This window comes from Parasteatoda tepidariorum, chromosome 7, assembly GCF_982258835.1.
Source record: "Parasteatoda tepidariorum strain Cologne lab strain chromosome 7, Ptep-v5.0, whole genome shotgun sequence".
NCBI lineage: Eukaryota > Metazoa > Arthropoda > Arachnida > Araneae > Theridiidae > Parasteatoda > Parasteatoda tepidariorum.
In genome coordinates, this window is record NC_141761.1 from 85,596,952 (window position 1) to 85,612,553 (window position 15,602).

At 28.5% G+C, this 15,602-nt stretch overlaps 1 protein-coding gene across 4 annotated transcripts in view; it reads right to left on the reverse strand.

The window, feature by feature from the left end:
- Positions 1-413: 413 nt before the first annotated feature.
- Ge-1 (Enhancer of mRNA-decapping protein 4 homolog Ge-1) overlaps positions 414-15,602 on the reverse strand; it is a 56,754-nt gene continuing 41,565 nt past the window's right edge. For all 4 annotated transcript variants that reach the window (XM_087168184.1, XM_087168182.1, XM_087168183.1 and 1 more), the window contains exons 18-25: positions 15,224-15,426; positions 11,993-12,148; positions 11,797-11,912; positions 10,581-10,746; positions 7,297-7,456; positions 5,328-5,520; positions 2,221-2,384; positions 414-735 (exon numbers count right to left, since the gene is read on the reverse strand). In XM_087168184.1, coding sequence (XP_087024310.1) covers positions 555-735; positions 2,221-2,384; positions 5,328-5,520; positions 7,297-7,456; positions 10,581-10,746; positions 11,797-11,912; positions 11,993-12,148; positions 15,224-15,426 — 1,339 coding nt within the window. In that variant the 3' untranslated portion in view covers positions 414-554. The remainder of the gene's footprint in view (positions 736-2,220; positions 2,385-5,327; positions 5,521-7,296; positions 7,457-10,580; positions 10,747-11,796; positions 11,913-11,992; positions 12,149-15,223; positions 15,427-15,602) is intronic.

The window sequence follows — 15,602 nt, forward strand, 5'->3', positions numbered from 1 at the left end:
TAACTTTTAAACAAATTTTTTAATTCAATAAAATAAATAATTCTTTGTATAGTAATTCCCATAGATTATTTCTTTTCATCAGATTAATATTTTTTGGAATGAAAAATGGGGTTAAATTTACACAACTAAATTTGTTTTAAAATAACATATTTTAAAAATTTTTTTTGTCATTTTTAATTAAAGTTATACATGAAGGATTGAAAAACTAACTTCAAATTGTAACACATAATTTTCATAAATTCAGCAAAAAAATATTAAAAACTAACATTCAAAAACAGGATACAAATAACTTGAAAAAACAAGATTTTTTTTAAAGTTAAAAATATTTTATATCCATGTATGATACAACATTTATAAAAATGCTAAGGATAACAATCAGTAGCATTTATGAATGCAATAAAAGAAGAAGTTGATTATTTTTCCAAGTTTAATTTTCAGAATATAAATTTTTTTCTTCTTTCCATGTTAATGAGAATGAAAAAAGTCTAATATTCATGAAATCTACATACATAAAGAAACTATGATACTTTACAGAAATTATAAACATATTAGTATCATTTAATTAAGGAGTTTATGGCCATATTTATTCTTCGGAGGCAACGAGAGAGTTTGTGATTGGGATTCCTAGATAAAAAGGTGCTGATACGATGTTGAAGATTCTCCAAAACTGTACGAATGTGATCTCGTGTGATAGCATTATCATTATCCAAACATGGAATCACTTCCTCAATATACCTTGCAATAGAAAAAAAAAAAATCACAAAATTATTTAAATAAAACACAACACAAGACTAACATATTAGTTTTATGCCCTCTTGCTTTAAGAAATATTATTAACTATGAAACTATATTCTGATTTACTATAAGAAATATTCTTTTAACTAAAGTAATAATTACTATATATGTAATTCAAAATGAAGATAGAACACAAACAAACAAAAAATTTTCTAAAGCAACTCACATAGGCCTAGAGCACATTGACCTTAATTTAAATTCAAAACATAAATTAGGTATAGCTGAAATATGTTTAATGCTAGCAAATTATTTTACATACAGCAAACGGAAAATTATAATTTTACAGTTTAACATTACTCCTATCCACTTTCAGTCACTAATTTTGTTTATTTATTAGTCTACTTTGAAATACAATAATTTACCCTTGCATTATTTCTTTGGATAAAACCTTCATTATCAATAAAATCATCCTTTAAAAAGGATCACACAAGCACTAAAGAACATATTTATAAAAATATTTCCAACTAAATAACTTATTTAAGAAAAAATCAGTTGATTTAAATCAATGATCTCTCTATAAAAAAAAAATCTAGTGATTTAAATCATGCCAAACCGGTAACAATTCTAATTTTGTTTCACCCAAACTTGCTCAAGTCAAAAAACAATGCATTTTCAAATCGCAGCAAACATAGGCTATAACCAAATTACGTGGTTCCCCTTCTTTTGTTCGTGTAAACAATACAAAACAATGGTATGTTAAATTCTTATATTGTACTATTTTTTTTCTTTTTAATATTTATAACAATATCTTTTATGTTGAATACTTTTGTGTAACTAATGGGATAACCATTAAAGAAAATTAGAGGGTCTGTTTTTTTAAAAACAATTCATCCTTTTATAGCAACCATTTTACATTGCTTAGAACCAATACAGTACAACCATTTAGTAAACTTCCAGAATTATTATTTTAAAAAAACTATTATAATAGAAGAATGCAGAATGAGAACAATTTTAAAAGAAATTATCTGTTTTTGTAGTAGAATTGCTTTTAAGGCTGCTTAGGCATAAAAAAGCATCTCAAGTAGCCTAGTGCAAAAAAGTTACATTTGAACAATCTGTGACTGTCCAATATTAAAAATTATATAATGTTTTCAAAAAAATTTAAATTGCAATAAAAGTCCACAAAATATAGGCATAATTCCATGATTTTCAAATTTGATATAAGTCATTGCAAATCGTTGAAATTTTAAAAGAATTAAAATTCTATAAATACATTTAGGCAACCAATGCTAAGTATATGCAAGTATTCAAAATTTTGGCACAATTATTTCAGATAATTGGCTGATAATTGGCATAATCAGATTCCATAGTTCTGAGTAATAAGGATCAAATAATTTGGAATACTTTCATCACTTTGTACATAAATAACTCTTAGACTCGAAACTTGCAGTACAAATCAAAGTAAACAGTATGTTGTTGAATTACCTGACTTTTATTTCAGTTTTAACATTAAGATCTGCTGACAATTGGTTAACTAATGATAACATTACATGTTGTTGCAAAGGGCAGGGAGTAGGCCCAAACACTTGTTCAACGTTTACAGATTCACAAAGATACAACACCAGCTGAACATCCATAGCAGTGAGTGCCTAGAAATAAAGATGAAAATTGTCACTTTTTTTTTTTCAACAAACAAAATTTTTTTTCACAATAAGCATTGAATAAAAATTTTCAAAATATCAATATACTACTGAAATAAAAGAATAAATTTCCCCCGACTCTTCCAGATATATTTTTCAAATTCCCAGTCTAATATTGCAGTATGAACTAACAGTTTCATGTTCACAATATAAAGTGAACCACAAAAAATTTATATTACTAATTTATTCACGATGCTGTATATTTTATATCTATTAAAAAATATTACACCACAATACAGAGAAAAAAATGGCATTAAAGACCATAGAAAGGTATATTTAAAAAAAATCTCATTTTAACTCTCTCAGCCAATACAGAAACATCAGAAAAAATACCCTTGTTTAATTTTGCATCTGTTAAATTTTGTACCCTTGTTTAATTTAATCTTAAACATTGCACCTGCGTGATACGGAAGAAACAAAAATGAGCAGGAGTGAAGTTTTTTTTTTTTTTATAAAAAAGGGTATCTTAAGTCTATGTATATTAAAATAAAATGCTGTCTTTCAACATATATTAAAAAATAAAGGAGAGATAAAATTATAAAAAATAATCTCAATTTATAAATGAATCATTTTATTATTATTAATAAAGATAAACTTGCTTAGAATATTAATATGTAATACAAATTAAATAAAAAATAAACCAATTTTACCTATTAGAGGTTAAAATTACACATATAAAGCCAAATGCAAAAGAATGAAAAGTAAAGTATTAAGAATAATAATTAATAAAATAAATACACTGCAATAATAAAGTTATTTAAATTAACAAATTCAGAATTCAAAAGAACATTGCATAGCATAAGGAAATGAAAGATATATACAAAGATTAGACATGAGTAGGACTGGGCTATAAATCGACATATCGCGACATATCGATTTAACGCCTGTATTGGCTGGCCGATACAGCGACTTTCGTTCCATGCGATGCATCAGAAATCTGATTTAAGCCGCCGAGTAAAGAAGACGAACGATATAGCGATACAAGACACGAAAGGATATCTTACATTCCAATGCCAACTCGCGCTGGGGAAGACGATGTACGGATCATTATATTGAAACGGCCTTGATTGATGAGCGGTAGAATCAGAATCAGTTTTGAGAACATATATCATGATCTCGCATGTTCGTTTCCGCACCTCTTAGTTTTTTTTTCTTCTTTGTCGCGACTTGATATAGTTTCTTGTAGATTATTTTCAGTGGGACTGACTTTGTGATCGTTACCTTGTTCTGAACGTAATCTATTATTGAAAAGAATATGTAAAGAAGTGTTTCTTAATTAATTAAGTAAAAAATTTTTTTAACAAAACTTTCTTTTTTATTTTTAAATGTGAAAATTAATTTTGATATTATATGTTTAAGTATTATTTTTCATTATTGAATTTATTGCAAACAGAAATCTAATTTAAGGTGCCCATAAAGAATTAAATTAAAAAGTAATTAAATTTGTTAGGCTATTTTTTACTTTATTTTAATTTATTAAAAACTTTTTGGATAAAATAATAATTTAATGGGTTTTTATTAATGAGTTTAAATTTATAAATCTTTAGTTGTTTTCATTTTTATAAATAAAATTATAACTAAACTTATTTTTCCTCTTTTGGATTTGGACATAAGTCAATCAACTTTGTTTATTCAAAAAAATTAGTAATGTTTGCGATTGCGACTTCTTTTTTTAAAATCATTTAGCACTTCGTTTTATTAAAGAGTATAATCGTGTTTTTTAATTTTCTTTCAATATTGTCAGTTGAATATATTATCGAATATCATAATTCTTTTGTTTTTATTTTTAAGAAATTAAACCTTACTTTGTTTTTTCGTTCAGAATTCGGTAATTATTCAATTTAACTTTATTATTTATGTGAAATAATAATGATAAAAAATAGTGTTGTTTTAAAAGTGTTTTTTTTTGTTCAATTTATTTAGTTTAAGTTATTTATTTATTTGTTTTAAGCACACAAATAATTTTTAACGAACTTATTTTTTAAATTTTCTTTCTATATTGTTAGGTAAATTTATTGATAAATTTCAATTTTATTTATTTTTTTATAATTTATTTTTAAACTAAGAAATCTTTCGTTATTTACCCGATCATTTTTAGAAAATATAACATTAATATCTTTCTTAAGCAAAACATATACATCAAATTCATAAATTGATTTAAATCAATCTGAGTATGAAGTTTTGATAAAAATCCGACTTTCTGCGCCTTACAAGTAAATGAATTCCAAAAATACTATATCGCGATACATCGCTATGCAAAACTGACGATGCATCACGATATAAAATTTCTTATATCGCCCAGTCCTAGTCATGAGAAATTTCAACATTTTAGTGTGATTAATAAAAAATTTTGCAAGAAAAGATACTACCAATATATAGCTAGATAAGTGGGGGGAAATGTGACTATTTTCACTGTTATATGGTGTTTCGCGAAAAAACTTTTGACCACAAATTTTTCATACATTTTCATATACAAAAATGCGTTAATCAGATTATTACTGGAATTAAGTATTAAAAAGAAGAAAAAATGTTAGAATTGCAATGTTTTACAGGAATAATATCACTTAAAATAATATATTCACTATTTCTGGCTTTCTTTCTTAAATAAACAAACAAGTCAATAATAGTGACGTATCTTTGTTATTGTTGTTAATTTACGTCGCACTAGAGCTGCACAATGGGCTATTGGCGACAATATTGGCATATCAAAAGTATAGCTGCATCTTAGTACCCTAAAATGACCAATACCTACAACTCTTGAATTAGAACTTAATACATCAATGGAATTTAAAAGGAGAGGGAGATCATTATAAATAGAGCCACAAGTAGAGATAAACAATCAATACAATTTGAAAAGTATACTTTATCTTTCAAAATATAAATAAGGTATACTTCTTGAAAGGCTTCATTTAAATTCCCTTGCATCACCAACTTTCTCAATTGTTGTTTTTGAAGTTGAGGATCAGCGAGAGGAACTGGGGTGGTTGAGCGGGAATTCAGAACAGCATTTTGCTGTTCTCTCAACATTTTTCGAGTTTCCTCCTGAACAATCTGGCGAACACTTGCAAGAAGAGCTTCATGTTGTCTAAAAGACAATTATTTATTACACACATGAACATGTTGAACAAGAAATGTAATAAAAAGAAAATCAAATTTGTAGAACTGAATGCAAGAAAAGCACCAATAATTTAATGCTGCAAAACAAGATACAGCTAATGAAAACTATTTTGAGCAATAGGAACAAAAATATGTAGGAAACCTATCACAACCTTATAAACTGACAATATCTAAGATAGGGGTGTACAATCTTTATGAGTGATGGGCCACTTGCATATTTAGTCATATTAGTGGCAAATATGATAATTTTTATATAAACAATAGTGATCTAAGCACTAAATATTTTTATTAGCAAACTTAATAACATATTTACAGAAAATTAAATACTTTAAACTATTTGAATTTATTCAAAACTAAAAAAACTGATAATTTTTTTACAAAAAATTTTTTTCACATTTTTCACAATAATTAATTTATCAAATATTTATATACATACAAAAATATTGGGAGGGAGGATGTAAATTCTAACCAAAAAAAAACTTACAAAATAAAAGTGCAAAAAAAAAAATTATTGAGTAATATTAATTTAAATTAAATATTTTAATAAAAGAAAATTTATAATGCTTAAACAAAAACCAAATGAAAAGGAAAAATTTATAGCGTTCAGAAGTTCCCATGGGCACACATCAATAGTCGTTGGCCACAGGCTATAGGTTGTGCACCCCTAACCTAAGACATAGAAATAAAACAGTTTTAAGAGCTATTTATGTTTCGAAAAATTTATTAAGAACTTAATATTTTATTTTTTACATTTCCCCTTTAAGGAAATGGTGAAAACTTTAAATAATACAAGGCAAAGAAATAAAAAAATCACTTTTGTTTCAAAGAAATTCCACTTATTTGTTCAGAAATATATTAAAACTCTTGAAGTAAAGTAAATAAAGGGCCTGACAAAAGTTGACAAGATTTTTACCCTTCCAATATGGCCTTTGTCAATATTATATTATTTTAGGGAAGCACAGAACAGTGAAACTATGTCAGATTTTATTCCACGAAATCGCATTTTATATTTTTAAGAGATTCTCAAAACTAAGTCCGTGCAGAATTTACACCCTTCCAAATTGCACTTAAAAAGCCATGGATTCAACGTGGAGCCACGATGTAATCATTTTGTGAAGACAAAGAACAATGACAATGTAAGCAGATTACCCTGCTGCTGCTAACATATAAATAGATGTAACAGAGATCAGATACATAAAAAATTAAGATTTAAAATTTTATACAGTTTGGAAAACATGAAAAATTAAACAATAATTATAATTATTAGAGACAGACAATTTAACATTATATGCAGATTTACCAAATTTAAAATAAAAAAAAATGTATGCAATAATTTCCGTCAAAAAATACATCAAGTTTTAGAAAGAAAATTTTTATTTAGTATAATATGCTTTTTGTATTGATAATAAAAATTTCTAAAAATTTTTATTGCATTTATTTTTAGAGGATAATGGCATCTGTTTTAACTCAGAAATGTTAGGTGCAGTATTTTACAACTAATATAATACCTCATATGAATGAACAGGTGGATTGGGATTAAAACTACTTTTGAGCCAATACAGCAATTCCTCAGTAAAATATGTGTATTTAAGTTACATCAGCCAGTCGGTGAAAACAAGGTATTAAACTAAGATTGCTTTGTTATAGAACCACACAAGAAAATACATAAATTGGTTTAATTTTTGAAAAAAATATTTTCAAATGTTTACTTAGTAAACAAATAAAAGAAACAATAATGCCTTACTTTACTATATTTGTATTAAGCGTCTCAGACTTGGTTATTTGAGCATGCAGATTTTGTTGAGCATCAACAACAAGTTTTTTCATTTCATCTTTGACACTGCTAGCAACTGTTTCAAGTGTAGTACTAGACTGTTGATTACTTCTTTCAAATGACTGTAAATCTGCATTAGAAATGATAAAGAACAAAAAAATATTGAAAATACAATAACATAGAGCTTAGCTTTCAATAGTGATAGAAACTTTCAGGAGTTTTACCAATCGCTGAACAGAAAAAATAATAATTTAATTTGTCTTTATTGCTTTATTTTTTTATCTTGATAGTTCCAAAAATATGCAGCTTTAGAAACACATAACATTTCAATTAATAAAACCAGAGAAAGTGTGAAAACCTGTGAGAAGCAACAATTTAAAAATAAATGCCCTAACAAACTCTCAAATGAATAATTAAATAGTATCGAAAAAAAATTTAATTAAACACAAAGCTAAACATATTAAGAAACTAAAATTATAAAAAATTTAACCCTAACCAATTTATATGATATAAAGCCTTACTCAGAAAGTGTTTTGAATGAATTAGAGCTTTTATTTCCAATTTTAAACAGTAGCAACAATTATACAAATTTAAGCAATTGAGTCATATTTATGTAAAATGTTTGACACTTTAAATAAAAAATGTTACTGAAAAAATAATCTTTTTAAGGGATATTAAAAAAAATTTCAGTAAATAGCATAAGAAATTTCATCAAAACATATGTTAGTAATTTTCTGAAAAAGCAGGCTATTATTGAGCTTCAGTAATGAAACTGTGTGTTTTTAAGATTTAGAGTGTACACTTTAATAAGTTATTTAAATTTAAGGGAGGATTCTACCCTAAGTATCTAAAAAATTCGAAAAAAATTTAATTGCATTTTTCAAATCTTTGTACCCTTCCTAATGTCTGTCTAAAACGATTTCTCTGTACCTAACTTTGTTTGGAAGTTATACTGGAAAATAGCGAGTCGTTGCTAAGCAGGTAGAAAGGCCCGTTCGGCCGGATTAGGAGGGGCGACATTCTTTTAGTCTCATTCATTCTGTTGACTGTATATAGAAACTTATTGTAGGCATTTCATTTATCAACCATTATATACATGAAATTAAACGCTTTCCCCTACCATAAGTCAAAACTTTAAACAAGTTTTTCTCAAAACGCTGTTTTTTGACCTGGCCTAACGTTTTTCTCATGATCTATACAACAAAACAAGCTGTTCTTTATTTTAAACTACGTAAAAATATATTCTTTAGAAAGTAGCATAGGATTTTTTTGATATTTTTAAATTTTCGATTTTATATTAGTATTTAAATGAATATTTTTTTAATGAAAAACTTAACTTTTTTTTTAAAGTTGCCCCATTTTGGTAATTTTGCGAATATCAAAAAACCGCTATGCTACTATTTAGATAATGTTTTTATGTTTCAGAAAATCTAAACAAAATAGTTTTCCTATGTTTCAGGACTTCTAAATCCATAAGGCCAGTGAGTTGCTACTTTTTGATGACCAGCCACACACGCAGCTGCCACCAACTTATTTTTTGGACTTCTAAATCCATAAGGCCAGTGAGTTGCTACTTTTTGATGACCAGCCACACACGCAGCTGCCACAAACTTATTTTTTATTATCTTATAAAAGAAAATTTTTTAAAATAGACTTAAATTGTAGCTAAATAATATTAAAAAAAGCAAGGAGTCTCTGCATTGTCTAGATTACTTAAAAAAATTTCCAGAAAAATGTTAATATTTTACCATTTCAGGGTGGGGTCCCCCCTTAAAATAATGCCCATAGACATGATCACCACTTTCAAACTTGATATACGAGGGTTGCTATTTATATTTCTGGTCTTGGCAACAGTAAGTGTTGCTAGGCGACCGCAGACGATTTTAATCGAAAGTTTGATATTTTTAAACATAAATTCAGCAGACGATTTATCATTATAGCTTCATTTGTGCTGTTGACAGTAAATTGAAAAGTTCTTCTCTTTTAAAAAAATGGAATTGAATCGTGAACATTTTCGTGCCATTATTTTTCATAACTTTCGACGTGGATTGTCAGGACAAGAGTGCTTCGATGAACTTAATTCTTTATTCAGCGATAAAGCGCCATCCTACAGCACTGTAAAAAATTGGTATAACGAATTTAATCATGGTCGATGTTCGATCCATGACGAATCCCGTGCAGATCGTCCAAAATCCGTTGTTGTGCCAGAAAAGATCGATGCTGTGCGTGAACTGATAAAGCAAGATCGTCATGTGACATACCGTGAGATAGAGGCGTCTTTGGACATTAGTATGACTAGCATCAATAAAATATTGCATGAACATTTGAGCGTAAAAAAATTTGTTCGCGCTGGATCCCGCATAATCTGACAAACGCTCAAAAAATGGCTCGTGTCGATTGGTGCAAGGAAATGTTGGAAAAATATGTTCAAGGTACATCAAAGGCTGTGTATATCATCTACACAGGTGACGAATCATGGATCAATGCATATGAGCCGGAAACAAAACAGCAATCAACTGTATGGGTCTTCCAAGACGAGGCAGAACCAACAAAAGTTGTTCGAGGAAGAAGCACATCGAAACAAATGATTGCCTGTTTCTTCGGCATTACGGTCATGTGGCAACAATGGCGTTAGAGCAACGCAGGACAGTCAATTCTGAATGGTACACGACCATTTGTTTGCCAGAAGTCATCGGAGAAATTCGAAAAAAGCAGAAGAACAGGCAAATCATTCTTCATCATGACAATGCGAGCTCTCACACATCGACTCAAACAAAGGCATTTCTGACTGAGCGAAAGATCTAACTCATGGGTCATCCGCCGTACAGCCCTGATTTGGCACCCAATGACTTCTTCTTATTCTCACACATCAAAAATAAATTATGTGGACAACGATTTTCAACCCCCGAGCAAGCGGATGATCCATTCAAAACGCATGTTTTGGAGTTACCTCAATCGGACTGGAAAAAGTGCTTTGAAAATTGGTTCAAACGCATGCAAAAGTGTATTGATCATCATGGAGAATATTTTGAAAAACAATAAAACCAATTTCGATCCTACATATTTGTTTTTTCATTATTAGGCCAGAAATATAAATAGCAACCCTCGTACTAGGTTTTGCAGGTGTGCTCTAGAAAAAATTGCAACAGATTTTACAAATCATCATTTGTCAAATGATTTTACTATGTGAAATCTAGCAATACTTTATTAAAAAACGCAGACTATAATTAACGTTTAATAAATAGGAAACTTACACTCCAATGTGCCTTTATAAAACACATCATTAAGTTGTTGAAATAGATGCTGAGATGCTTTTTCAAATGAAGGCACAACATTATTGAGGAATACTTCTTTGCATGCAACTTGCACAACACCTTGCAAACTAGTTGATGCAGCTTGAGCGATGGAATCCATAAATGGCTATAAGAGTAATAAAAATTGATATTAATTTTCAATTTCAGTTTGAAGGAATTATAGTAATAAACATGGTCTATAAAAAAAGCTTTTATGAATGACAATACTTTAAAGATTACTTGTAACATGGATTCAGTTTTTATACCCATGTTGCCTCATACACATTGCGTCCACATACTTCACTGCATGTTAATATGCAGAGAAACCTCTCGGAAGTGACCTCTCTCCGTTCCGTATTAAAATGGTCATTGATTCTTAGAGGTTACCTCCATTGACTTCAAAATCGTTATTGAAGGTACATGATTATTTGCAAATGATTTTAATTTTAGTCAGTATCCTTTTCTTGGGGCGGAAATGCCACTTCTGTTGGTGCCATGAAAAGACTGGTCTATGAATAAAATTCAGCGTTTACAAAAGTGATCCCAGCTGATATAATTATGTGTAAAAACTAATCTACCAATTATGAATTATAAAGCTAGTTTAAATAAATAAACAATGATGTTTTTCATATAAGTTTGCATTTAATTTTATATTGTAAAAATTAGTTAAAATAACTTTCTTTTCTAATTTAACTTTAAAAGTAAATCATTGATAGCATCGTCTTTGGTGCACTCTGACTGCAACATAATGTTGTATCATCAAAGGGAGCTCTCTAAATAAGAGTTGCACATAAATGTTTTGAGTACATTTTAATCTACTTATTTGTTTTGTTAAATTTTTTGAGATGGTCGCTACATAGAGGTGGTCTTTCCTGGAGGTTTCACTGTATTTATCACAACTTGGTCATGATAGAGAAAAATGAAGAATTTTTTCTTACAGTTCAAGATTAACATTAAGGTTATGAATATTTTATCTTATTAATAAAGCTTTTATATATAAAAAATGGAGAATAAACTACCTTGCGGTTCATGCCTTTGTAAAATATGACCCATTATAATAAGCAAACTGGTTTTGGTTCTTTCTTTATCATTTTAACAAAATAATCCATGCAATTAAACATTTTTTAATACAAGAATGCTTAAACAGAAGTAAAATTAATAATTTATTTTAACTTACTTTGCTTTTTAAATGCTTAGCAAAATTTTCTCGAAGACTAGTATCAGTTGCACTAAGTTTTTGATTGAAATCTAGCTGCATCTTTTGGGACACGGTATCAAGCACTCTGTTAATTTCTAAAAGAAAGAAAACGAGAAGACCGTAAGCCTAAAAAAACTTTTAAGAAATTGCTAGATTTAAAAAATTTTCAACTAACGAGGAACAATATTGGCGGAGAGTTCTTGCTTAAGTGTACTTTCAAGTCTATTGCCAAGTGATGAGGACATATCATTTGATATTTTGATAAGCTCTCGCTCTGTTCTTCGGCGTTCTTCATCGGCCTTCTTTAAAACTAAATTTTCCAATCTAGAATCTGGGCTCTAAGCTAAGGATGCATATTAAACAGTAGTAATATAATTAAGTTAATATTTTTTAGGAAAATTTAACAGAATTTTACAAAATAGGTTCACTAGATTTATTTAAAGTACTAAATTGAAATTCTTTAATTTTCAAAATCAATAATTCATAAATTTTTGTAAATGAGTGAAAAAAAATTTTTCTTAACTACTTCCTTTATGGGATTTTATAAGTTAGTACCAATATAAATCTAATAATCTGAAAGATCTTTGTTAGTATCTATTAGGCTGATTTTATGATTAAAAAGTACAAAAAAATATTTTTTTGCTTGTAATTAGAGCGTTAGAAAAAATATATATAAGGGTACCCTTGTCCCATCTGCTCCAATGGATTAAAAACTGTAAAATATGATGTGCTAATTACGCATATTTTGCATTTTAAAGAATTATTTTATTGACTTTCAAACATATAATAAGAGAAAACAAATTATATGCGAAATAAAAACATTTTACTAACAAAATTAAAGGGAAAAGAAATTAATTTCTTTTTAAACAGATAAGTATGCTACTAAGGCAAAGAAAAGAAACCTTTATATAAAGTAAATTTGTAACAGCAGCGGAAAACAGTTTAAAATGAACTAAAAGTAAACTTTATGTTTTTATTTAGAAATGTCATTCAATTTATTTTTCTTTAAATGTTTTCCATCACATGGAAAATGGCAAAGTTATATAGGAAAAAAAACTAGATGACTTTTGAAATTCATATAATTTCATTGTATTTATTCAAATAAGTAAAATAAAAAAAAAACACTATGTTTCAAAAATTTGCATGCAGGTGAGGAATACGATAGTCAGCGGGAACAATACAGAAATATAAGGTTACATATGCCATACAGGAAAGCTACATGCACACAAAGCCAAAAACTAAAAGATGTGAGGCAAGTTACAAATAAGGATATCTCATTACACAAAGGCGATTTCATACAACAATTTTGTTTAAAAAGAAAGTTTGAAAACAAATGTTTGACTTAGTCAGGCGACATTGGAGCAAAAAGTGAAAAACCTTTAAAATTTTATGTAAAAAAAAATAATAATAATAAATCTATATCAACTTATATACCATACATGCTTCATATTTAACATAACTTTTTGAACTCACATTTATAGTTAAATTACATACTAATGTAGAATATAACACTATTAGAGTAACTAATTAAAAAAAAAAACTTACTTCTTACAAGAATCGCGATAATACAAATTGCTATATTGAATTTTTAAATTGCGTAAATACAAATCATAATGCATAGTTTTTTCAATTGCGTATAAATGCGAAAATTGATGTTTGATATTACAAACGATTATAACAATTATTATTAAGAATCGCAGCATTGGATTTTAAACTCTAATGAATATGAGTCACGAAATTGGGATTTAAAAATATGTAAATACAAATCTTGATATTGGACTTTTAAATCACGTCAATAGGAATTGCAATGTACGAGTAATCGCGCGAATAAGAATCAAGATATTCGAAGATTCCGACGCAAATCCAAATATTCAAAATGGTGAAAATCTGCCAAACCAAAAGAGTCAAATTGGCAAAAGAATGTATGTAAACGTCTCGTTACTGCGATTTGGAAAAAGCTTTAAAATTTTTTCAGTTAACAAGTTTTTCATTCATGGAAGTCAATGAAGCAATGGTCTTGAAATGGGCAAAAATTGCATGTCCAGCTTCTAGTTTTTAGATCCTGAAGAAAGGAATTGAAATTTTTAGACCCAGAAGACCTGGAATTTCCGGGTACCCCTAGAATACAATTACCCCTGTTTAGTTGCCTTCAGTTGTAAATCGCATCTCGCAATGACAAAGCAATTTTGTATGAAAGTTTAGTGAGTAAATAAGGCATCATCTGAACAGCATTTTTAAAACATGTCCAGTGTTTTCATCGCAGAAAAAAAATGGGCGAGAATTTCTCACCCTTTCTCAAAAACAGGGTGAGATTTCAAAAAGTTAAGTGAGATATCTAAAAATTAAAAAAAAAAAAAAAAAAACACAAAGAGACTTGAAAAAAAATCATTTCTTTAATTATAATACATTTCTAACATCTTCTAATTTTTAAATCATTGAATATTTTTATTTTTTGCATCATCATGTGGAAAATGTTCTACATCTACTTTTTCATCAGCTATTCTCATTAGGTTGCTCAAATGCGTGTTTGTTTCGTTTTGGTCGTTTATACCCACATTTGTTTAATTTTCATTTGTCCGTTTCGGAGTAGAAGATATTGGCTTTACGAGGTATTTGTCCATCTTACATTAATGCGCAAAAAGTTTGAACTTCTTACATGGAGAAACCTTACCTACGGTAAACACGTGGTTGCAGAGAAATGCGTTCTGAAAGAGGTTCCGTGGTTCCGAGGGATGGTGTTCTGTTGTTCTTAAAGGTTCTGAACAATGGTAAATAGGGAAGCTAGATAATAGGGCAGATGTTGAAAATAATGAAAGATCCAGGAGGAAAAGTGAAATCCATTCTAAATGGCGCAATGAGAAATTTTTTTCAAAATGCAAGAAATTCGCGAATTTTGAAATTGACTTATAGAATGCGCGAATTTCTCGCGGTAATCATTTTTTAATGCGAGAAAAGAAAAAAAGATGCGATATTCTCGCATTCTCGCGCTGTAGTGAAAACACTGATGTCCAGTAAGATTCTGGCTTATCATGTCTCCGCCAACAAGCTGTTTTTTTACAACAGTTGTAAATAACCCAGTACATAAAAAATAATAAGTAAACTAAATACTTCAACATGCTTGTCCCACTAATATTTCGAAGGTTTTGAGACACTGGAAAAAAATAAACTGCAATTCAAGATGGTATGAACCCTATTAAACTAGTTCTATGATCCATGTTTTTTAAAACTTTTATTAACAATTATTAAAACGAAACCAATTAAAAATGCATAAACTTAAAAACATGTTTAATATATTAACTAAAATCATAAAACTTTAAGGAATAATATGTTATATTTAGGTCATTTTTCTAGCAAAAAAGAAAATTACAAGAAATAAATGCAGAGAAAAAATATTTCAAAAGGATACAATGTGGTAATAGAGTTTGAGACACTACACCTTCTAGCTTACTGGTTATCACAGTTTCATCTAAACTTTGTTGACTAAGCATTTGGTTTTGGCGTAATAGTTTTATTTCCTTCTGCAAATTCTGGATATCGCAACGCTGGTCATGCATTATGTTAGTAAATGCACCTATTTTCTGTGTCATTTCATCAAGATTGTGATTGAATCTATAAAATAAAAACAAAATTGATTGAACACATGATGGCAGTAGCAGGGTTGCCACAGAAAAAATTGAACAAAAATAGTTGCTTTTAGTAGCCTCAAGCATGAAAATAGTTGCCTAAAATTTTGAAAATAGTTGCTTGAACAGGAACAAAATTTATCAGAAATAGTAGCCAAATAA